General features: G+C 31.4%; 1 protein-coding gene and 1 non-coding gene across 2 annotated transcripts; both read left to right on the top strand.

Moving 5' to 3' along the window:
- Positions 1–333: 333 nt before the first annotated feature.
- Positions 334–440, top strand: LOC121207283 (small nucleolar RNA R71). The gene has a single exon (XR_005902375.1). It is a non-coding gene; the product is annotated as a small nucleolar RNA R71 (small nucleolar RNA).
- A 21,492-nt stretch (positions 441–21,932) lies between these two features.
- On the top strand, positions 21,933–24,862 carry LOC107890191 (uncharacterized). Its single transcript, XM_016814688.2, has 10 exons — positions 21,933–22,205; positions 22,324–22,630; positions 22,707–22,790; positions 22,861–23,115; positions 23,197–23,332; positions 23,409–23,571; positions 23,662–23,790; positions 23,877–24,071; positions 24,333–24,455; positions 24,536–24,862. Exons 2-10 carry the CDS (start codon positions 22,348–22,350, stop codon positions 24,647–24,649), a joined length of 1,482 nt encoding a protein of 493 aa, XP_016670177.1. The 5' UTR covers positions 21,933–22,205; positions 22,324–22,347; the 3' UTR covers positions 24,650–24,862.
- The last annotated feature ends 1,151 nt before the right edge of the window (positions 24,863–26,013 follow it).

Genomic DNA, 26,013 nt, shown 5'->3' with positions numbered 1-26,013 from the left:
TCCGATTTCACTGAAAACGGGCTATTACACTACTGAATTGACGTGTTAGGATTGAGACCATTAGTAGTAATATTCTTAAGCATGGAAGTCATAGAAGATACATGGGCTGCCAAAGACGTAAGTGCATCAACTTCATGAACTTCGGCCACTCTTCTTTCTGTGGCTACTTGATTAGTCGGCCACTGATAGTTGTTGCTAGAAATCTTTACAATAATCTCATAAGATTCATTGTACGATTACAAAAGAAGAGCTCTATTAGCTGAAACATCTACCATCATTCTTTTATGTGCATTGAGACCATTGTAAAAAGTCTCCAACTAAATGCAGTGAGAAATGCCATGATGAGGACATTTCCGCAACAACTCCTTAAATTGCTCTCATGCATCATAAATAGATTCTTCGTCAAATTGCTGAAATGTACTGATTTCATTTTTCAGCTTGAAATTTTTGCTCGATAGAAAATATTTCATTAAGAATCGTTCAACCAATTATTGTTATGTTGATACGAATAAGGCTGTAAGGAATTCAATCATGCTCTCGCTCTCTCTCTCAGTGAGTATAGGAATAACTTCAATCTCAAAGCGTACTCAATCACTCCGACTAGGTTAAATGAATGACTTACTTCCATGAATAAGATGAAATGCAGATGTGGATCTTTAGTAGGCATTCCACTAAATTGGCCCACCGTTTGCAACAGTCGAAACATAATTGGCTTTAATTCAAACTGACGAGCCTTAATCTTGGGTCTCACAATTCTCGAATTGAGTTAATTGAATGAAAGCACAATGTACTACAGATGGCATGGTCTCTATCATCAGCAATAATGACCTAATTATGAGTGTTCTAAACAGCTCATTGATTCTGATTTTGTTGTTTAGGGTCCATTTTTGTAACTTGTCTTTGGGCTAATTGTTCCCTTCTTCTCTATCTAAAAGTGCATTCAATCTTAGGGTCAAGAGGAAGTAGATAAATGATTTGGTCTATGTTCATAAACTATTGGTACCTGAGAAAAAAGACACAATTAGAAGTGTTTCGAGACATACTAACTTTGAAGCTAAAAATCTCAAAATAATTTATGACTTGTCTCAATACATGCATCTGAAATTTGACAATTAAGTTCGAATTTGAGTCCTAACTCAACCTTTGACCTTTCTTAACACTATTTAACAATGATCTCGAACCTTAATCATTATAAATGAATAACTACAAGTATGATTAATGATTAAATTGGTTAATTGTTATATTATATTTTAAATTTTATGTATGAAATGGATTAGCATGAGTTACTTTGGTAATGTAATGTGACATCACATACTCAAATTCGGTTGACCGGGTCGAGTGTGGGGTGTTGATAACTCTAAAATATATAGTTATTTTAAGCACTTTTTAACATAGAAATTATGCAAATTCTGGGTAGTTAATAACACTTTTTGTATTTTTTACTCATAATTTTGTTATGTTAATCAATATTATGAAAATGTATTATTTTAACTAATTATTATGCTAAATACATGATTTTTCATCTTTTGAGGAAATAATTGGACTCTGTGGGAAAAATGGAGTAGAACTAGATTGGGCTTATACAACTTTGGTCTTCCTAATCCAATTTCTTGGACTACAAAAATTTATCTCAAGAAGACTGAGAAGGAAAAAGCCCATTACGGGAGGAAGATGCCCAAATCATCCAACACTTGTTCTTTCTTGATTCTAGGAACAATCAGATCCTCTTTGAGGAAATCAAGGGGACGACAACAACATGGAGATATTCAAGGGCTTCCCTCTCCTCAAAACAAGCAAACACGTCCTCAAATTAAGCAACAGTCCACTCTTTCTCCTCAAGTCAAGGGCCAGTCACCAACATGGAGATTTTCAAGGGAGAATCTTGTTAAAAATAGCTAGGGACGTTGGGGGCTTATCTTGTATAAATAAGGTTCATTTCTACACTCCTAAAAAACACACAAAAGAGACAGAAAAACATACGAAGATGAGAGAATACAAGCAAAGAAAGGGAAACACCTTCTGAAAGTTTGAGAGCAGCAAGTAAGCAAAACTTGAGAGCATTTTAGATAAGAGTGACACCTTATTGTGCATTTGGCTATTATCTCTTCTTATTGTGCATGGCCATGGATAACCCCCTCGACATTTCTTCTTTTGTTATTATGTTAACAAACATGAATACAAATTATCTTTATGTTTTTAATTTAAAGATTATGGCTTAATTCTGTTTTTGCCAGAATGATTATACATCTTTGACATGTGATTCTTGGTTTTATCTTTAGACTGTTTTGTGCAAATGTTTATTCATTCATTCAAGTAGAATTTATTTTAACACTTATAAATGTATGACCAACATTGGTAAGTAATTGAGTTAACTATTTAATCTAAGACGAGGTAATAGTTAATAGACAAAAGACTTGAATGGTGCATGTCATGTCGATATCGAAAGATGATTGCTACTTGCATAAATTGTTTGTTAGGCATGATAGGGTGATCTTAAGGTTTGTTTGACATAGATATATGCAAAAAAAACTAAAATACATAAGTAGGACTTCAAGAGAAGCATATTAATTAAAGAGTTGGTTTAATGAATTTGCATATTTCCACGATTATTCATAACATTCTTGTACTTTTAATCTATATCATAATTTCTTAATAGCTTTCAATTTATTCAATTTAGTCCCTAATGTCATAAATCAACTACATAGCTTAGTTGGATTTATAATAAAATCCAACACTTTTCTTTACTTTCTAACTTAGTCCCAACAAAATCTAAATTCACAATTCATAAAATTATCATTTTCAAGCTTAATTTCTCTGAACTTCTATAATGGTAACTTGACATATGCTTAGTACTTGGAAAATCTAAGATATGGGCTAGCTTAATCAAGCTTAATTGATAGTAAATCTATAAAAATTCCAAAGAAATGAATTTTTTACCTTGGTTAATTAGTGACGACAATGGAAATGGAAAAATAACAAAGTTTCTTTCTTTTTCTTTGGTAAGGGATGAAAACTTACAAGGGAGAAGGATGCTGAAATAGTCTTTCCCACTCAAGTATTATTTCTACTTTGATTAACAATTTAGTTAGCCTAATTAAACATGTTTAACTTATTAACATCATACTATTATATATTATAATACTAATGCTAAGTGGATTTAATGATCATATTTCACTAACTCATAAGTTATTAATGGCTAAATAACCATTAAGTCCCTTGTCTAATTCATAAAGAAGCCCTCATACATTTTTCTAAATTAAATAATAGCGATTTCACTTCTACAATTTACTCTCTATACTATAGTTTATCATTTTCTCCATTGAATTCCTTTGTCATCCATTAATATATTTTCTAATTAGGTATGAAAATTTGTCTATTTATAAACTCTCTAACTCGGTTTACAGAATTTGGTCTCGAAACCACATTTCTTTACATTGGTAAAAATTGGGTTGTTACAATTTTGGTAATTGTGTATATAATTAAATATTTCAAAAATTAATTATAAACCCCCATTACCATCCTAACCCTGAAACCATTGAACCCTAAGCCCTTATTACCATCCTTAAACTCAAAATCAACCTATAAACCAAACACTAAACCCTAAAATCATTATACCCTAAACTCCCTTTATCATTGCATTTCATCAATACTTGAACAAATAGTTGGGTTGTTAGGGAAAATCAAAGAAATTGAGAGGGAAAATGTAACAGCCAAATTTTTCAGTGGTATCGGAAAATAGTGATTCGAGATTACAAAATTCAATGAGTAAGTTTAGAAATTTTAATAAATAATAATTATGGGCCAAGCGCGAATTTAAAAGAATTTTTGAATTAGTGAATTTTGCGATTTTAAAAGAATTAATCAGGTAAATTGGTTGAAAACGAGGTATCGAGACCTTAAATTCATAAACCGAGCCATAAATATTTCTAAAAATATTTATGGAGTGTTACTAAGTCAGTATTAAAGTTTCGTCAAGAAATTTTAAGGTTTTGGTAGTCAATTGGGTAAAAAGGACTAAATTGAATTAAGTTTAAAATTATGAAATGTGATTAAATAGCTCTAGTAATAATTAAAGGAGGACTAAATAGGCAATTAAACACCCATTATTGGGCTGGACAGCATGTGTGTGCAGGGAAAATAAAAATCAAGTGTGAACAAGGGGCCAAATTGGAAATTTTGCAAATTAAGCATATAAAACAAGACAAAATTGAAAAATCTAGAGATATCATCATTCTTCTTCAGAAAAAACGCCATGGGAGGTCTGAAAGTTGTTGTTTTTCATAGTTTGACACATGTGAGTTCAATTCTTGCCCTTTTCTTTGAGATTTTTATGTTTTTGTGAATTTTACAATTAGGTCCAAGTGTTTAATTCATTAGTTTTTGATTTTATGGACAAAATTGAAAGCTACCATTGATAAGTGTTGGCTGTTTATGATGAAGTAAAATATATTTGAAGCTTTTACTTTGTTGTTTAATGATTTTATCAAGTAATTTCAATAGAAATTGATTTTAGAACCTAATTGTGAAAAAGTTGTGAATTAAGGTTTAGTGTTGAAATTCTGATTTTTCAAGGTTGTGTAATAGTTTAGGATGATGGAATAAAATGTTAATTGAGAAAAATTAGCTTAAGTGATGGGCTAATTGAGCAAGGACTGAATTGTATGACCAGTGAAATTTAGAGGAAAAATGGTAATAAACATATTGAACTAAAACAGTTTTGGACAGCAGCAGTAGGTTAACTTTGAAAAATCACCATAAATTGTATAAATTGAATCAAAGGATGAAAAAAATATTGAATTAAATCTTATTGAGTCTAGTTTCTTATAGAAGAAACGGTGTAAGCAATTGAATTGTAAGTTATGCGATATAATAAATTTTGTGAGACAAGGTCAGAATGAATTTGGGTTCCCCTGTTCTGACTTTGGAAAATCACAAAAATTTGGAAAAAAATAATTAGAGGCTCAAAATTATATTTTTATAATTCTTAATAAGTCTATTTTCAAGATAAACCAACGAGAACATTATCCGAGTTCTGTACTATGAGATAATTAATTTTAAGTGAAGAGAGGTCAGAACTGTCGGATAGTGAAACAGGGGAAACTTTAATGAATAAACTGGACTAATTGGCTAAATCAAAAATTCTGAAAATTTTATGGTGGAAAGATATGTGAGTCAAGTTTCAGAGAAAATTTACGGATCTTAATTTGGATCTCTGTAGCTCAAATTAAAAATAATTTAGTGACTATGACACGAATGGACAGCTTTAAATAAATTTATAAGTAAATAGTGAGATCATAGAGAATGTTACTTATAAGAATGCTATATACATTTAGGATGTGGAATGGAGAGGAGGAGGAGGAAAATAAACATATGAATTTTCAGCTAGCAAGGGTTTTGTTGGGTTTTTCACACAGAAAAAAAAAAACATAACTAAGTTATCCGGATAAAATATGAAGCTCTTGTTAAAGCTAGAGCAACAAAGTAATTATTCCGGATGAAATATGAAGCTCTTGTTGAAGTTAGAGCAACAAGGTAATAATTCCGGATGAAGTATGAAGTAAGTTTGAGATTCAAAGACTTAGGAGTTGTAACCAAACGAACAGAAGCAAACGGGATGAAAAGTTTGGAGAAGTATTTCATATTTCATCCGGGTAAGATACATACTGTTGTTTGTTGCCACCCTTAATAGGTTTACATTTAAAATGGATAATTTGTATGTTTTAGACTCAGGGACTAAATTGAATAAAAGAAAAAAAATTGTAGGGGTAATTTTGTAAAAATGTCAAAAATGACCAAAATGAAGGAAATGAATTGTTTTATTATTTTAATTATAAAATTGAATGAAACTATTAATTTAGATCAAGATCGGGTGAAAACATATTTTGGGGATTAAATTAAAAAGTGTTGAAATTGTGGAAAATTTTGTTATTTTATAGAATTTGTGGGTTTTTATCAATATATATAAGAATAATTAGGTTCGAAACAAGGATTTAATTACAAGAACTTTATTTTTCTTTGTCTAAGGATGAAATCGTCATTAATCAAAAGTTTAGGGGTAAAATAGTAATTTTGCCTAGAGATTAATTGAATGTATTAGAATATGAAATAAATAAAAATGATGTTCAAATTTATTTATAAAGATCCGGGTGGCTCAAATATGAGACTTGAACGTGAAAAAGAAAAAGTTTTCGAATTAATAAAACTATAAATACGAATAAGCAATGAAGTAAGTTCGTGCAACTTGAATTGAGTTATTGAATGTTTAAATTATACATTTATGTGACATGAATGTGAATTGAATGTTTAAATGTATGTTTTGGGCTTTAAGGGCCCAATAGAGGGACATTATGATTATTTTCAAAATATGAATAATAAATTATTCAGAATTATCTGAAAATGCTCAGTAAACTCTGGTAATGCCTCGTACCCTATTCCAGCAACGGATACGGGTAGAAGGTGTTACAGAAAAAAAAAGAACGAATAATGTAGAGGCATTGGTATGATTGTTGCTGATTTTTGTTTGGATATTGATGAAATGTGATGAAAAAAAGGGCTTAGGGTTTAATGATTTGGGATTTATGATTTCATTTCGAGGTTAGAGTTGGTAACAAGGGTTTAAGGTTCAATAATTTTGGGGTTTAAAGGTTGATTTGGGTTGAGGGATGGAAATAGGGGTTTATAATTAATTTTTGAAATATTTAATTATATACACAATTGGCAGAACAATCAACAATACATGGCATCCTAGTTAGCTTTTCGTTTGGGTTTTAACAGAATAGTGACCAAAATAAGAATACTTACTAACAACAGTGCTATATTTGAAAAGAAAATTAAAGTGACTAAAACAAGAATGAAATAATTTTAGAGTGACTATCTTGGTAGTTTACCCTAAAAACAATTATAGTATGCGAATTCGTGAGGGGTTTCTTTATTTCCCCAAAGCTCTTATAGTAACAATCTAGTTCGAGGTATAAAATCATTTATGTAACTTTCCTCTAGGAAAGTAACATGTGTTGACACCTTGACTATTTAATGCTTCGGGTTATAAAATAGTCTACCTTCATTTCTTTCGAATACCCTACAAACATGCAAAATTTTGTTTGTGAATCCAACTTCTTTGCATCATTATCCAATGCATGTGCTAGGCATACCTTGTTGGAAAATCGGGTTTGGAAAACACAATGGAAAATAAGTTTAAGGAAAAATTAGAGTTTTAAAATTTTTCTAAAACTAGAACTTGATTGTGTTATCTAAAGCAATAAACACTTAATCAAAATTTTACCTTTTCGATTCGTCTAGGATGAATGCTTCAACCAAGTAGTCTTCTCCGCTATCCTCAAGCTCATGTCTTCCGAGTGTGGGCTCGCTTCGAACTAGAATTTTTTTCACAAAATTATTAGTGGGGAAATTAATTTCTCTAAACTTTTGGGGTCAAGTTGTAAATATAAAAAATATCTCTAGATCTGAAATAATTTCTTTAGAGAATTTTCTCTCTACAACTTTCTCTTGAATTCAAGTATGTGTGTAAAATAACGACTCATGGCTCTATTTATATAAGAAGAGTTTACAGAGTTCAACTATAATTAAACTTACTCACTTTAATATTAAATTAATATAATACTTATCAAGATAAATATTAGATTATATTTAATATTAAGATAATCACTATAATATTAAATTAATAAAACACTATTAAGATAGGTAGTAAATTAAATTTAATATTAAAACTATTAAAATATTATTATTTTTGGAATAGTTAATCTGAAATCAAATTATCCGGTAGAATCTCAGTAGGAGTGTAATTTTTTCACTACTCAACCGTCGAAAGACCACCCGTTGGCCACTGGAATGCCGTCATCGACACCATTGTATCCAGTGGAGCCATCTCAGGTGCAACACCTAGAGCCGATTCGGCTGTTGCCCGTGGCGCCCCAAACCCGAACGAGACGGTCGGACCTAAAATTTGAACGTTATGTTAGCCACCAAAGTTACTCTCTGTTTAAACCACCACAAAACACACCAACCGACCAATCACATTACACAATTAATCATGGAATATTTAATAAAACCTGATATCATGCTTCTGTTGCGCTACTCTGATCAACAATCAACAATAAGACTAATTCACAATTTAATATTTAACAGACAATTACCTCGAAACTTTAGTTAAATATACATGCATGTAGTAGGGTATTTTTAAAATGCTACATTTGTAGGGACCTTGGAAAACCGTTTAGCTTAAAAACGTATAATTAGATTTAAAATGTAATATATATTAATATGTTGGGAAAAACTCAATTTCACAAAGTTTAGAAATAGTATTGTAGGATTAAATGTATAAGTCTTTTTTTGGAAAATTTATTAAAGCATATAGCAGAACATCATAACATTATTAATTAATTAGTTAGCAGAAATTTAACAGTTTACATGACTTGATCAATTTTTGTGTTACATCTCATGCATACCAAGCACATGTTTGTATCCAAATCACACATAAATCACCTAAAGCTTACCTTGATGACCAGTGACTCTTCAACTTGCATTTACAAGTTAGTCAAACAGTTATCCAAACCAATTATCAAACAATCATAATCCATCATTCAATCATCTATCTAACACAATGATAAAAGTTTTAAACCAAACAATTAAAAAGTACACAATGTCCAATTACAACCCTACAATTATAAGTAAGTCCAATACTAAATCTCATAATTTGGTCCCACATTGACTTCCTCATTTGGGTTGGGAACATATCAACATAATTAGGTGTAACCTCATTATAGATCAGTTGGATAGCTCACTTTCACACCTCATCGCATGCCATATCACTACAATGTTATAAAAGAGAGGATGAGCTTATTGAAGCTCAATGAGTGCTCAAACATACTATAAATAAACACATCAATTAGGTTAAAAAGTGACAAACTATAACAATTCACATATTATTGCAGTCTACACAAAATAGTAACTCGCACGACACAACAGTTCTCATAAAATAAGCAGTACGCATATAAGAAGTAATTCACATAAAATGGGCAAATCACATAAATTATCAATTCATACCAAACATCTGTTCATATGAAATAACAGTTCTAACCAAATGACAGCTCATGCAGAATAATAGTTCATATGAAATATCAGTTCATACCGAATAACAGTTCATGCTTCATCATAACTCATATATCTCAAATAATGATAAATTGGCATTTTTTTTATTATGAAACATATACAGGACTTTATCACCACCTATAAGTGGACTTTATCACCACATATTGGATAAATGGATCTCCTAATAACGCCTCGCTTTTGTACTCAAAGAGCCCTACACTATCTCTGATATAAATGTAGCACGAATCCTCAAACTCTCCAAACATACCATGCTATCTACAGTGAATGGAGCTATGCTCGACATTCCCTTATCTCTCCAACGCATCTCCAGGCTACAATGTTCATCGCAATAAAAAAAGGGTGAGTACTCACAAGCCTACAGCATGCTAATTATATCCAATAGTTCTATAAGGTTACAATGCCAAGATATCTCTTTAACACATTCACAATATTCAGTATAATAAGGCTCACAATTAGGCAGAGCTTGCACATTATAACACAGTTCGCAATTCACGATTCGCAATAGAGCATGGTTCGCATATTTTATTTAGCATAGGGCACGCAATAGCTTAGCTTAGCTTACATACAATACAACTCAAAACCTTACAATATACAGTTTGACAAATTAATACAATGTGTTATATTAATACAGATCACCAAATTAACATAGTTCGTCATAATAATATAATTCACCAAGTTAACACGGTTCACAATATAACATAATACACAAATATAATTAGCTCGCACTTAGTATTTCTTGATAATATAATTTTTCACTAATCAAAGCTCGCAGTATTGTAAAACTCATAATTCATTTATAGGTTCGTCCATGCATAAATGTACATTATCAATAAAATTCATATATTATAGAAGTCCACATTATATTATTTATTTATTTTATATCCGTTCGCAAGCATTACAAAACTATATACGAATATATATTACATATATATACACACCTATTTAGCGGCCTTTGTCTCGTCAAATTTTAGCATACATTAAAAGTCTCATATACATTTATACATATATTAGATAAACGCATATATATTATATAATAAAACCCATACATATATATTATATATAGCAGAACCACGCAGATATATTATACATATAACACCCATGCACCCAAATATATATTATATATAACACCCATACACGCATATATATATTATAAACCCCACTCATAAATATTATATATATAACACCAAAACCCATATTTATTATATATAAATAACAAAACTCCTATATGTATCTATTATATATATACACATACCTTTTAGTACTTCAACTTACCTTTAATATTTAGCTCACACACAAACGCAATAATTAGATACGCAATTCATACACATTTATCATGTCAACTACATGGTTTACAGATATGTCCTGCCTATTTTATTCTTATAACTACATGCATATTTTAAATTGCAATGGTTTGCACCAAGAGAAATTAATGTTTGCATATTAATTAAGTAGGGGTTCGCATATGTTAATGATGTGCGTGATAAGTTTTATATTTATGATTGATCGTACTTGAAAACTAACTATTATCACGATAAAGGCAAGCGCACCTATCAAACAGTAGTATAGCTTATAGCAAGACAGGAATGTCGAACCCACAGGAACTAAAAGTACTAGTATGAACCTTCTTTTTATTATCTAGCCTAAAAATAAGGGGATTTGCTTTATCTAAACTAATTAACTAAACTAAGAATGCACAGGAAGTAAATTGGGGAAATACTTTTGGGAAAACTGATTGATTTAGACAATACCCAAGGAAGAATCCACCTAGACTTCACTTGTTATTTGACTTTGAACTAAACGATTTATTCACTTGACTCGATCGGTAGAAATCCCTAATTTATATTATTATCTCTCTCGAGACTAACAACGTCTAACCCTAGGTAGATTAATTGAAATCTCTTTCTAATTAAAACCCTTAGTGTTGCATTAACTCGATCTATGGATTCCCTTATTAGGTTTGACCCTAATCCGGCAAATTTATGTCGCCTTATGTCCAGGGGTGCAATTAAATTCGCTTAATTATGCTAGATCTACTCTTAGACAGGGACTTTTTCTCCTCTGAATAAGCACATCAATACTTGAATTAATATCCTAGAATATTAAAACAAGAATTAAGAACATATAATTAAGAACAAATCAAGTGTTTATTATATAATTCAAAAAATAGTAACAAGATTCGTCTTAGGTTTCATCCCCCTTAGGTATTTAGGGAATTTAGTTCATATGTGTAAAAGAAAACATCTCAGAAGAATAATAATAACAAAACATAAAGAAGCCTAAAAACCCCTGAAGGAAATTGAAGGGAGATCTTCAGTCTTGAAGGAGAATCCAGCTTCTGAGATGGATCAATCGGCTTTCTTCAAGTAATTCCTTGCCTCCTACTCCGTGTGTTCGCCTCCAGGTGCCTCATCGGGTGTTTATATAGGCTTTAGAATGCTTCCAAACCCTTAAAAGTGGCCTTTTTCTGAGTAGAACTAGACTTAGGCTCGACAGGGACACGGTCGTGTGCCACGCTCGTGTAGGGTGGCTTAGGCCATGTTAAAGTCTGCTAAATAGACATGGTGTGTGGTCTACCCGTGTGAAGAAGTCCAGCCATGTTGATTTCCCATGTTGACCCATTTTCTTCATTTTTGGTCTGTTTCTCGCTCTTTTTGCTCTCCTATGCTCACCTAAGTATAAAACATGAAATTAAAGGATTAGGAGCATCAAATTCCATAAATCTAATGATAATTCATCCAAAAATGTGCTAAGCATGGGATAAAAATATGTATAAATTATGACTTATCAGTTAACTTAGCCTGTGCACAAGAGTTTAAATGTAGTATATCAAACCACTGGCCTTAGTCAATACCTCTTGCACGACAATGTCAAACAAGCTTTTCTTTCCCTTTCGCATTGCTCGTGAAACCTCTCGATGAATCCAAAACTTTGCATATACATTAAATACAATATAAAATCATTATTAACAGCCTTAAACTAAAAAAAAGCAGAAAAATCACCACTCTAAGCTCATTTTTCTCATACTGAAAATTTAACTAGTTTTGTCGAAATAGGTGGTTAACCACTTAACTTTATCTCTAAGCCTTAATTTCAATTATAATATTCCTAAATATCATCTAATTTCACTTTTAAACCTTTAATTCTACCTAATCTTATGAATTTAAAGTTTTAGGAAAAATCAAGCTTATATGAACACATAGAAGGGAAAATTTGAAATTCAATAAAATTCATTACCAATCTATCAAATTGAGTTCAAATACGTTCTATTTAGTTAAAAATAGATTGGAAATCAATCAAAAATAGTATATTTACTCATTATTTTGGATTTGACCATGTTGAACTAAATTATAATTAAAAAGCTTTAAATCTTAAAAACTATTTACACACTCGATTAAATTTCGAATTAAAAAAACATCAACCTTAATCTAATCATAATAAGTCAAGACATTACCTCAAGTTGAAGAAAACAAAAAGTTGTGGAGCTAATTCGAAGTTGAACATGAAAAGAATAATGATGAACTTGATGAGGATTTAACGATTTTTTTTTCTTAAAATTGGAAGGTGTTGAGGTATTCGGATAGCTAGGAAATCACCAAAGATGAGTTAATTTTGAGAGAAAATATCATTTTTGGATTTGGAAATTTTTTTGAATGTGAAACTAAACGGGGGTGAATGGGACGTGGGGGTGTTAAAGAGGGAAAAGATGAGCAATTTTTTTTTAAAAAAATTTAAAGAGAAATTACCTTTTAAAAACTCTCAGTTTTCCTTTGTTTTACAAATCAGTCCTTAGTTTAATTAAAACACATTTTTCGTCAATTGTTTTCAAACCCGATTTTATTTTTAAAATATGTTTAAAGCTATTTAATAATCGACCACCTAATCCAAATTTTCAACACCCAATTCTTGACCCAGTAATTATTCTAATATTTTATTATTACTATTATTATTTAATTAATAATTTTATCCTATTTTAATTTCTATGATATTAAACTCAATTTTTCTCTCGAGCCCACAATCTAATACCCAATTCTACTAACCCAATTTTTGGGATGTGACATTGCCAATTCGGTCCGAACCTAGTGACGGCCCGATCGGTCCGGTCCAACCACCGGTTGGACTGTCGACCTGACTTCACATACCAGACCTAGTTTGACCAGTTTTTGGATCTGGTCTTGGTTTTTGGTTCACTGGCCCAACTTTCTATCTTAGGTCCAATTTCCAAGTTCAATTACCGAATGGGCCAATTGTCTAACTTGAAATTTAATTTCCAAAAATATTATATTAATTTTAATTAATTGAATTTTACTTGATCAAAATTAATTTTCCCAAAAATCACTAAATTTTTTTAATTAATTTTTTAAGAAAATTTTTAATCAAATTTTCTAGTTGAGCAATTCTCACGACCACCTAATTTAATTCCACATCGAATAAATCAACTCAATTAAATTATTCCCAAAGTCGTAGAATTTCCTTTTGATTCAAATGGAGTCCGATCAAGCTTTTATTAAGCTAGCGGAAAGACCAATCAGACATATACAATTAGGCTCTAGTGATTGCAATGATGTTCAGAAGCATCGTTTCAATAATTCACAATTACTTAATCATGAAGTCAGTCCACAAGAAGTACCATGATTGAAAACTCCTTATTATATACTCTTTGCGAAAGCAATAAATCCAACTGTTTTGTCCAATGACCTCATCATGTGTGTGTTACCCTCATATGATATCTTTGATTCCTTTGAGTTAAATTTGTTCACTCAATACATGACTGTCCAACTATTTTATCTCATTGTCACCATTGTCTTTTCTTAATGATTAATATGATCACTGTCAACAAATGACTGTGATAAGTTGCTCGTTTGAGAACAAGCAACTCGTGGTCACGTTCCATATTTATCAATCCATACAATGCCAATGAGAAGATATCATTAACTCTTTAATTGAGCTATGAATTCCACTGTTCTAGTAAAGTCATGCTATACACAAGTCATGTACCCAACATACCGACTATCAACTCAATCATCTTTGGAGCATAAGCCTCCACTTATATCGAAGCATATGACTTACATACGCATGGTTGGTGTCTAACTCAGGATTTAGGTAAATCACACCATGAATGTCACAAGTGAATTAATTTAGAATTAATTCATCTTGGGTCCAGTTCAATTTATCATTCTGCCAATGAATACATCTATGTCTCTACCCATGGAGTCCACTGCTCCAATAGCCAAGACTAGCCATCTCCTCAATTGGAATTGTAGACGACGTAATAATCCTTCTCAGTATTTGAATCAAATGTTCACTTTGATTTTTTTACGGGATTATGGGCTATTTTAGATTATCTACTGAAATAAGTTATCTTTCTCACAATGTAAACGTTCTTACAATGCCACTTATCGTCAGTTTGAATTAGACAATCAATGAGTTAATATTTGTTTTTCACAATTTTGCTATGCATGTAAAATATGAAAGACATAAATACAAAAGACATAACATGAAATATGAAATTTATTTATTCATCGTTCAAATACATAGAAAATAGTTACATGTTTACTACAATATGGGCATATTTCCCAACAATATAAGCATTAGATACGGTTTACTTTCATTTCTGGTTCTTACACAAGCCTACGAAAGTTTTATTATTAACATTAGGTTGAATTAAGACTAAACTGTAATATTTTCAAAATTCCAGGTTGATGTCATAACTTCAAGGGTTCTTCATCGTGACGCAACATACTAACTTGGCTTCGTCACAACAACCAATGTTCGACGTCGCGCTGTGACATGGTTACTTGATCTTGTTGCGACAATAATCGTTTAATGTCGCAATGTTAAATATTGTTTTTAAATGGTACCAATTTGACACCAACCTACAACATCAAACCAACCAATTTCCCTTCCCTAACATATATTCAACCAAACATACACATCCAATGGGTTCAATTTTAACCATAATACCATTTATACATATATACATTCTATTCATTCCATTATTTTCATTCAAAACTTAAACAATTTCATCATGCTAACCACTAAACTACTTAGCATAAGTATACCTATATATACATACATTACCATATACACTTATAACATACTACAACTTATGAATTAGAAAATATTGTGACAACCTAAGTTGCAATAAGCCAACATATAGCCACTTTCAAAATACCAATTCCAAACCAAAAGTTCACAACTCACATATTAATCGAAAATCGGCTCAACTTAAGTACATGCCATACACAACAAAATAGGATTATACAAACTTTGTTGAGTTGAGGATCACTTCCTGGATGTTGGATCTACTGCTGGAACTTTTGGAATGTACTATACCTGGGCACGGAGAAAAAAAATCATACACTAAGTGAAAATGCTCAGTGGTATTTCCATAATTTAAGTCAATTCATGCCAAAATACTTTCATTTTTCATATCAACATGTATATGTCCAAAATTAAAACCAATTCATATGTATATTCTTACCAAAATTTACAATACTACTTAATTTGCACAAATCCGTTTCATATTTCCATTGTTTACACAAACACCTAACATACGTTTCATAATCATATACAATCACCAAGATGTATACATGTATTTATACTAAATTTTCATTTGATCATTTCAATCATTACAAGCTTATTAGCTCAATCATATTCAGTCGACCCCTAGGGCTCGTTTTAAATTCTTTTCACACAATCTTTCACATGCTATCGTATTACACAATTCAATAACATTTCATTTCATATATCATTTAGTCATTTCATAAATTTTTAACCCTATTAACCAGACACGGACTCAGAATGGATACACGAATTCATCACCCCAGGTTGCCCGACAAAGGTGACGCTAACATGTACATACTACCAACCCAGGTTGCTCGACAAAAATGGTTTTCAATCAATATCTTGACCCTATGGCATGCCAACTATATCTGACTTGGTTTGAACAGCTAAAGGATAACTAATTTCCGATTCATTATGCAAGTCAATTTACATTCCAATATTCTCAATGCATCAACATTTCACAATATCATAACATTTATAACATGCTTCAACCCAATGTCATACCAATTATCACATATCAAGAAAATCATGAAACTTTCTATTCTATTCAATTTAGTCCTTGTCTCGATATTCAATCTCAACGATAGCAATTCAATTCAAATAACTAATTGTAGAAAGCCCAAATTGCCCGGCCCAATTTCAACCTATCCCAACAAACCCAAAATTAAATCACTAACCCTAGCCCAATACTTTATAAAAAAACCCTAAAAAACTAGCTAGCCGCCACCCCTATGGCCAACTGCCCTCTGTCACCACCTGCAACACCACCTACCCCACTGCCACGGTCGCATCACCACCACCCAAGTTTGCCTCCACTTGCACCTGCAAATTAAATAGAGAAGAGACAAATAATAATAAAAAATCATGTAAAATGGCTTTAAAAAGCCAAGCAAAAATCAGTTTGTAGATTCGGCAATTTTAAAAATACAAGCATTAGACAATTTTAAAAGAAAAACAATAAGCATTGAAGAAAAAAGCAGACTCAAACGTACCAAGGTTCCATTTTTTTTCCTTTTATTTTCATTCGTCGAAACTATACATAGATATAAAGATTTCATTTTTTGATTTTCGGTTACATATATATATAAAAATACATAAAAAAAAGGGAGGGAGACCGTACCTGTTTTGGATCGCCTAAAAGTGAGCATTTTTTTACTCCGACCACAGTGAACGGCGGTCGCCGGCGACGGAGCCCACGGCGGTGGCTCGCCGGAGTTTGGACGAAGGAAGAGAGGCTTCAGAGAAAAGGGAGAGGGAGAAGTTTTTTTAAAAAAAGAGGTGTTGAAATGAATTTTTTTGGGGGAAATTTTGCTTAAATAGAGGGCCAAAACGACGTCGTTTTGGCTGGGGTCCTTAAACCCCAAAACGGCGTCGTTTTGCTTTGGCCGACCCGAATCCGACCCGACCCCCCTAGGATCCGCGTGTTTTTGGAAAAGGGGCTATTTGCGCATTTAGCCCTTCCTCTTTTTTACAATTTTACGATTAAGTCTTTCGTTATTTTTAATTTTACCCTGTAATATTGTTTTTTTCTTCATTTTGGTCCCGTGTAAAACACTACGTTTAGGAGGGAGGGGATAATTTCTCCTTTAGTCCCTCCTTATTATTCGTGCGTTCAAATTGGCCCTTTTACTCTTGTTTTATTCTGAATTGGCCCCAAACTTTCATTTTAGGTTCAATTTAGTCCTTTTTTTGTTATTTCAAAATTTTAATTAAATTAATTAATTTAATCTATTATTATTTATTATAGTACTATTATTATCTTCTATTATCATTACTATTATTATTCTTGCTATTATTTATTATCGTTATTATTATTCATATTATTATTATTATGTTTTACCATTTATTATTATTACCATTATTTTATTTGTTTTATTTTATTTTCAATTTTTAACCTTTTTTGTTTTATATGTTTCTCTATCTAATTATCTTTTTTAATCTTTGGTTTGTTTATTTTTATTATTATTTGTATTTCATTATTTATTTACTTATGTATATTTTATATATATATTTTTTTTTCAAATTTTATATTATGATTATTTTAATTATTATTATTATTATTATTATTATTAGAACTATCTTTATTACTATTATTTTTATTACTATCACTATTACTACTACTATTACTATATTGTTATTATTACTATCATATTATCATTACTATACTATTTTTATCTATTACTCTTCAAATACACTCATTTATTTTTATTCATCACTCACATTACACGTTATTTATTTATATATACACATACATATATACATTTTCATATATCATTCCAAACTTTAAAATATTTATTACTTGTGTTATTACTATTAATATTATTATCATTATTCTTACTGTACTATCATTTTTTAAATAGTTTTACATGATTTTTATTTATCTGCTGCTAACTCTTTTTAATTTCAAATATTTTTTAGCTTATTCATTATTTCCCTTTTATTCGTTTTACTCATTTATTTTATTTATGCTCTTACCATCGTTATCATTCACATTCGCCTGTATGCTCCTTCTGTCATGCCTGTCAATATCGAAATTTATATTCGTTTATGCCTTATTTATCTTATTATTACAAACTTATGTTGTATTAACCTTTTCTCGGCGAAAATGACTTTTTCATAAAAAATGATAATCCGTATTTGGGATTTCAAGAAAATCGTGCCCTAACTTACTGGGTTTCGATTTTTCTCATTTAACCTAAATAACAAAATATTCTTTTAAATCGCAATACGAGTTTTGAAAAAATGCTTATTCTCGGAAATACGAGGTGTTGTGCCCTAACTTACCGGGTATGACATTTTGTTAGCTTGAAATAAGATTTTTCACAAGTAAAGGCAATATTCGGTGTTTGGAAATTCGAGGAAACGTGCCCTAACTTACTGGGTTTCAATTTTCCTCGTTTACCCTAACTAACCGAATATCCTTTTAAAAAAGGGTAAAATACACGAATTTTAAATAAAAAGGCAAGCTCATCTTCAAAAGTTCAAGATGTCGTGTCCTAACTTACTGGATGTGACATTTCATCAATTTGAGACGAGAAGGTCTTTAACATTTGAGCGTTTTTTACAAAAGAGGGATAGTATTTCAAAGTCTTTCAAGTTTTCAATTTTCGACACTAAGACATTAATTAATCAACTAGGTACCAATTTTTGGGCGTATCGAGGGTGCTAATCCTTCCTCGTGCGTACTGACTCCCGAACTCATTTTTTGATTTTCGTAGACCAAAAATTATCGTTTTAGTAAATCTTAACTTTTATTAAAATGATTAATTTAAGGTGACTCGATCACACCTCATCAAAAAGGATTGGTGGCGACTCCCATTTTTTTGTTTTCGTTTCCAAAACCAAAGTCGACCCTGTTTTCAAAAATATGGTTTCGACACTAATAATAACTCACCTTAAAATTATTTAATGCAAAATGACAAGAATTTGCAGTAATTAAATTGATCCTGAACCATAGAAATACAAACCGAATTTCCAAGTTACTCATCAATAACTTTCGATTTTTCCTTCCCTCTTGATGGTTCTACGTCGAATTTAGCTAAATATAATCAAAAAAACATATAATACCATCAATTTCCATTAAGATCACAATCAAATACAATATCAAGCATATTTTACAATTTTTTCAATTTAGTCCCTAAACTTGGGACAACATAACATTTGATCTAGAGCTTTAGATTAAAACTCGATTTCACATATACTCATTAAGGACCTACTATTTACCATCCTTACTGAAATTTCATAACAATCTTTCATTTTATTTAATTTGGTCCCTAATGTACGAAATCAACAATTAAGCTTTACAATTTAGTCGTTTTCTTAAACTAAGCTTAATTTCTATCAATTTCACACCTAATTCTTCAAGATATCAACAATGAAAACTTCTTAAAACTTTAATTGTTTTACAAATTAGTATATGAGTTAGCTAGATCAAGCTCCCATGATTCAATTTCCATAAAAATCAAAGAAAAATGGTTAAGGACTTCCTTGAATTAAAGGCCAAAAGCTTGAAACCCTTAAAAATGGCATCCTCCTTTCTTTTTTATTTGCTTGGCCGGTTGGAGAATACTATATTTCATCTCTCCTTCCATTTATTTTACATATATATACTTAGATTAAGTTTTAATTAGTTTAATTAACTATGTTTTAATCTTAATTAACATTCGTTTACTTAATTTATCAACAACCATTATTACTGTCCATTATATCTTATTTCTAAGGGTCTAATTACAATATTAGACCTTTGGCTAATTGCAATTTAAGTCCCCAAGTTATTTCCTAATTAAAAATCTATAGCGATTAAACTTTTATAATTTAGTCCCTAGGCCTTAGTTAACTATAATTTCAACTAATTTAATTATCTAAATTTCAATTTATCAATATATTAACTTCGTAAATATCTTTATTTAATATTTACGAACTCGGTTTTCAAAAAGGAGGTCCTGAAACCACAATTTTCAATACCACTGGAAATCGGGTCGTTACAATGTATTAGGTAAACATATCCAAATCTAAGATAACAATCTATGAAGGTTAAGTAATAATCATAAACTTCATGCTCATTAATGTTCATGAGACTGCATGCATTAATGTACAAAAGTTCTAGGAGTTGAGTGACCCTTGTACCTTTCATATTAAAAAGTCTATTGGTCATTACCTTCCAAGAAAGATTTACATTGTGGAAGATGAATCCCTTGAAGTGAACTTAAAGTTTTATCTTTCACAAGTCTAGTGATTTTATCTTAGTTAATATGACTAAGTCTTAAATGCTAGAGGTACAATTCATCAGGATGAGAAGTTTTAAGTTTCTTTTTCACTAGTTCAATTTCAAGTAGTGAGTACATCTTTGGTTTGATAGAGTAGAGATTATTTTTCATCCATCCAAAAAAAATAAGAGAACGCTTTCTGCTAAATGTATGAAATAAACATGCAACAGAAATTAAATTTCTTTGAAAATTAGGTACATAAAAAATGTCTTTCAAAATAATCTTCCTAAAACTATCAAAATAAAGATTTACTTCTTTCACTGCTTTTTCCACCACATTGTTCCCATCTCTGGTTTGCAATAAGAATTTCCCATATTGTAGATCTCTCGTTTCCTTGAACCAATAAAACCAAGACAAGAGGACCTAATGGCTCTATTAGACATGCTAACAAGTTATAGCATTTGTAATTTAAATCTAATTACTCAAACCTTTTTATTTTATTTTTGTTTCATAAAAGCAGTTTGAAATATTTAGTATATTCAATGTTGCATGTGTGGTTTCCTTTATTTTATTTTTCTTTCTTGTTTTATACTTGAAAACATGATTACTTATTTTTGAATTTTTTTTGTCTAACTTTTTATGACATTTTTAAACATCACCAAATAAATAAACTTTTTGTGACGTTTTAATTCGTCGAACATAATGCTTATAAAAGTAACATAATATAACACTTTTTGTGAGACTTTTGACTTTTCGTGACATTTAAATTGTCACAAAAGATCACTTTTTTGAAGTTTTTAAGTGTCACAAAAATTTTTCATTACTTTTCATTAAAAAAATGTCATAAAAACTCAATAACTATCTTTTCATTATATTTTTGAAATTTCGCGAAAAATCATTTTTGGTGTAATATTGACCCACTAATAAGGAAATATGAACAAGTCTAGATGAACATGCAAGATTAACAACCTTGTACTCCTAGTTCAATAGCACCCAACTAGGAATGTAACCTCGCTTCAACATTCCCAATTGAGCAATGTGTTGCTATCATTGTCTTCATGTCATCATCATTAATAAGTTTTAGCACATTATTTATGCGAAAGATTTGACCGAGTTGTGATTTTTGAACTAATCTTTAGTTTTTTTTTAAAAAAATTCTACATTTTTTTTAAAACTCATACTTAGTTAATAATTTAATTCAAATAAACAAACAATTTTTGTGAAGCAAAATTTTCCATCGTAATATACGTATACAAAGAATTAGATACTCATCATTTATACTAAATCTACAAATTAAATTATAATAAAACATAATTTTAGTTAAAATTCAAATAATACTTACTATAAAACAACTGAAACCTACTAAAAAATTTATACTTTTTTGGAAAATGAAAAGGGAAATCGAAACAAACAAAATATTTACCCAAAAAAAAGTGACTGTCGTTTTCAGACAACATTAACAATCTAAAATTACGAGGAACAGAAAAAAGAAAAGAGACAAAGATATTTAAAAAAAATTCCAGCTAAAATATCTTTTATTACATAGCAACCCAAAAATAAAAGAAAAAGAAAGCTAAATTCAAGGAGACCCAAAAAAAAATAAAATCGACAAATCCAAAATTCCAACTTATAAAAATTCCGACCCGACCCATATGCGTTGACATATTTGCTTCTTCTTCTTTTTTCTTCTCTTCTTTTCTCTGCGAAGAATCTTAGAGAGAAGGAGAGATTTTGAGATCCTTCATTGCTGCAAAGCATAAGGCTTCATTTTCTTTAATTAATTTTTTTGGTTTCTTTCTCCTCAAGGTATGCTTTTTTTTATTATTAATTTTAATCTCTTTTTTGGGGGTATTTTTACTTATATTTTCTGGGTTTTCTTTATTATAATGGTTATATATATGTGTGTGTGTGTGTTCACCTATAGGGCTGAGCTAAGTAAGTAGTCATAATGGGGAGTTGTGCGTCAACACCCGCTAAAAGAATCGTAGCACAAAGAAGGCACCGTCGTCGGTCTCGGAAATCCCATCGAAAGGTTTCCAGTGCCCTAACGGATGGACCGATGAAAAGGAATAGTAATGCCCGTGTAACAGACATCACGGTTGGCGGATACATGCATATGGATTTCGAGAAGGGTGCAACCCTCACTCGTAGAATATCTGAGGTTTCAAACTCAACATATCATGTCACCCAAATGCAATGGCATCGTAGCCAATTCGATGCCAAATCAAACGGTAAAATCTAATATTTTTTTATGTAAAGATGAATGATTACATGAATCAACTGAATTTAAGTTTTTTTCCGTAACAGGCTGCTGCCAAGACGATGCTTGGTTCGATTCGTGTAGTATGCTGGAAGACGATTCCGATGATGACTTCATTAGCATTCACGGAGGTAACCAAACATTGAACCTCATTTTCTTTTTCTCGAGTCATATTCACGTACTCATGTCCTTATATGCTAGATGGTATTCCGTCAAGTGGTAAGGTGATTCAATACGAAAGTTCGTCGTGCTTTGTGGATGGCAAGTGCAAATACGAAGAATACCGTGAAAGTTTTTTAAAAGTCGATCATCCTAACGGAGGAAGCTTTAAAGGTTCCAAAGAGGATAGGCGTAGTGATTTGGAAAAGAAAAGCGTACGATACGAGAAAAAGTTATCATTTTATAGGCTTTCCGTTAAGCAAGGGTCATGTGATGCGGAAGACAGTTTCGATGAACGTAAGTTATTTCGTTTTTCCGAATGAAATTTCGCCGATGGTACTTTCCGATAATCCTAGTTTTTGTATATGTATAATGTAGATTCAACCAAACGGCTTTTATTTCGTCCCAAAGCTGGATCTATAATTCCGTGTAACAAAGATGATAGACTAAATCAAGGATATTGGTCTGAGATTCCGCCCTCGACGTTTAAACTCCGAGGCGAGACTTATTTCAAGTATGCTACCGATTCCTCCTTTAACCGCTGATATTTTCCGACGATGTTATTCATTGAATTGTTTGGTCATATACAGAGATAAACAAAAGTGCCCTGCTCCGATTTTCTCTCCATATACTCCGATAGGCGTCGACTTATTTATCTGCCCGAGAAAGATACATCACATCGCACAACATGTCGAGCTTCCTAATGGAAAACTCAATGAGAAAATCCCTCCTCTTCTAATTGTTAATATTCAAGTAAGTTCTCGACATACCGATAGAAAAATGCTCGGTTTAATTCATTACATCGGATCTTGCTATCGTCTAGTGTCATGTCACCTGTTGCAGTTGCCTACTTATCCCGCTGCAATGTTCCTCGGTGACGCTGATGGTGAAGGAATGAGTCTTGTTCTTTATTTCAAAGCTTCCGAGAATATCGAAACCGTCATCTCCGAGCAATATCAAGAGAGCATCAAGGTAAACATTATAAGATTCCATCATCTTTAATCGATTTTATAACACTCCCCGTACGGAACTTGAGGATGTTACTGCTTTTATTCCAGAAATTTGTCGATGACGAGATGGAGAAGATTAAAGGATTCACGAAAGAGACCACCGTTCCGTTCCGAGAAAGGCTAAAGATCATGGCTGGGTTGGTTAATCCTGATGATCTCAATCTGAATGCTACCGAAAAGAAACTCGTAAATGCTTATAACGAAAAGCCGGTTCTCTCGCGCCCTCAGCACGAATTTTATCAGGTATATCTTATGCTTCAACTTCGTTCTTTAGTCCGAATTTTTCATCCTATGACCGGACTTGGACGAAATGCTCCTTTAGTGCAGGCTGTATGATCCAATAACATTCCATGACATTGTTCCAACCAGTTTCGGTTTCTTCATGTTGATTCTTGAAGCATGCTCGCAAACTCGAACTCTGCTCGATTGATTTCATTTAGTTTCGTCACTGAATTTAAATGCATACACCATGCACTGAATTCGTTCATTCTATTTCTCATGCAGGGGTCTGATTACTTCGAGATCGATTTAGACATTCATCGCTTCAGTTACATATCAAGGAAAGGACTCGAGTCATTCAGAGATCGTTTGAAGAACGGAATACTTGATCTCGGTTTAACCATCCAGGTAAGACACAAATCTGGTTGCTCGTAGACTTACCGTCTATAATCCCAACCCGAACTCGTAACATGTTTTTTCTTTATCAGGCACAAAAACAAGAAGAGCTGCCGGAGCAAGTTTTGTGCTGTTTGAGGTTAAATAAGATCGATTTTAGCGATAACGGCCAAATACCAACGCTTACGATTAGAGCCGATACTTGAGGGTGGTTGTCGATGATGCTGGAGATGGCTATTGAAAGATTTAGAAAACTTGGTATTAACAAGATATTCATTTCTGCAATTTCTAGCTTTTTGAAGAAGAAAAAAAACTCTTTTTTTTTTCAGTGCAAATGTATAAAATGTGTAATTCTGGGAATAAAATTACAAAGCTGTTATGTTTGAAACCACACAAATAGCAATGATTTTCAAATGGGTCCTTGTCTTTTAATTTTGTATACAGTAGATTAGCAATGGAAACAAATATATAATCACTATTCAAGGGATATGAATTTTTCATAGGAGATTGAACCTCGTTTTATTTTTTAGGAAAGTTGATTGAGAGTTTTAACTTGAAATTAAACTTGAAACAAATATATAATCATGTTGTTTTGGACACATTTCCCATCATTTTGGATGCTTATTTGATAAATTTTGGGTTAAAATATGTAATAGGTACCTATACTTTTTACAAAATTCAAATTCATTTAGTTTTTTTATTTTTTAAATTTAAAATTCAAGTTCAAATGTTAATACTGTTAAATTTTGTTGGTATGTCATTTTGAAATAGCAATAAAAATATTCACTTAGTAGCAATGTAACAAAAAAATCATTGTAATGAATATGAATTTAATAAAATAATTTTAGCAGTATTAAAAGTTGGACATGTAACACCCCCTATCTGGCCTAGATGTTAAGACTAAGTCTGGAGGCTACATCAAAACGTTTAAGGGAAAACTAACCTTTAAGTATTTTAAAATTCGTCATACAGAAAACATTTAGCCAGTTAAACCAACATGGAAATCCGAGCATACAACCTGTAGTCCGAAATAAAATATATGTTAGTTTGAATTTAAACAAATAGTGAAATATCTAGGAAAAAGAGATGACCGAACTCCTAACACTCTGAGCCCTCTAAGTCTGTGGGTTACTTGCAATTCAATTAAACAAATAGAATGAGTTTATAAGTCAATGTGAGTAACAGATGTAAAGGCAAGACAATAATATAAATATAAAAGTGATTTCCCAAATTCAGATACAGAATCAGAAACAGATGATACTCAGTATTATCATAACAGTTCAGATACGATGCAAAACAGATCAGATATATATGTAGAACAGATCAAAATTAGATGCAGTTTCCTACCCCCATTTGCTACACACCATCTTTGACCATCCCAACACACCATATAGGGTATTAAGTACTCATCCAGCCTTACACACCAATTAGTGTCGGTATGACAGATTTTAGAGTGATTACAAATTAGCTGCCAGATTAGTACGCGATAAATCGCCAGAATCAGATACAAATTTGTGGCTTAGCTACTCAATTCGGCAAATCATTAAATTGTCGGCACTTCCTTCTTTAT

Source organism: Gossypium hirsutum, chromosome A09 (genome assembly GCF_007990345.1).
Source record: "Gossypium hirsutum isolate 1008001.06 chromosome A09, Gossypium_hirsutum_v2.1, whole genome shotgun sequence".
Lineage (NCBI taxonomy): Eukaryota > Viridiplantae > Streptophyta > Magnoliopsida > Malvales > Malvaceae > Gossypium > Gossypium hirsutum.
The sequence above is the reverse complement of the archived record's forward strand: the minus strand, read 5'-3'. Positions and strand labels throughout refer to the sequence as shown.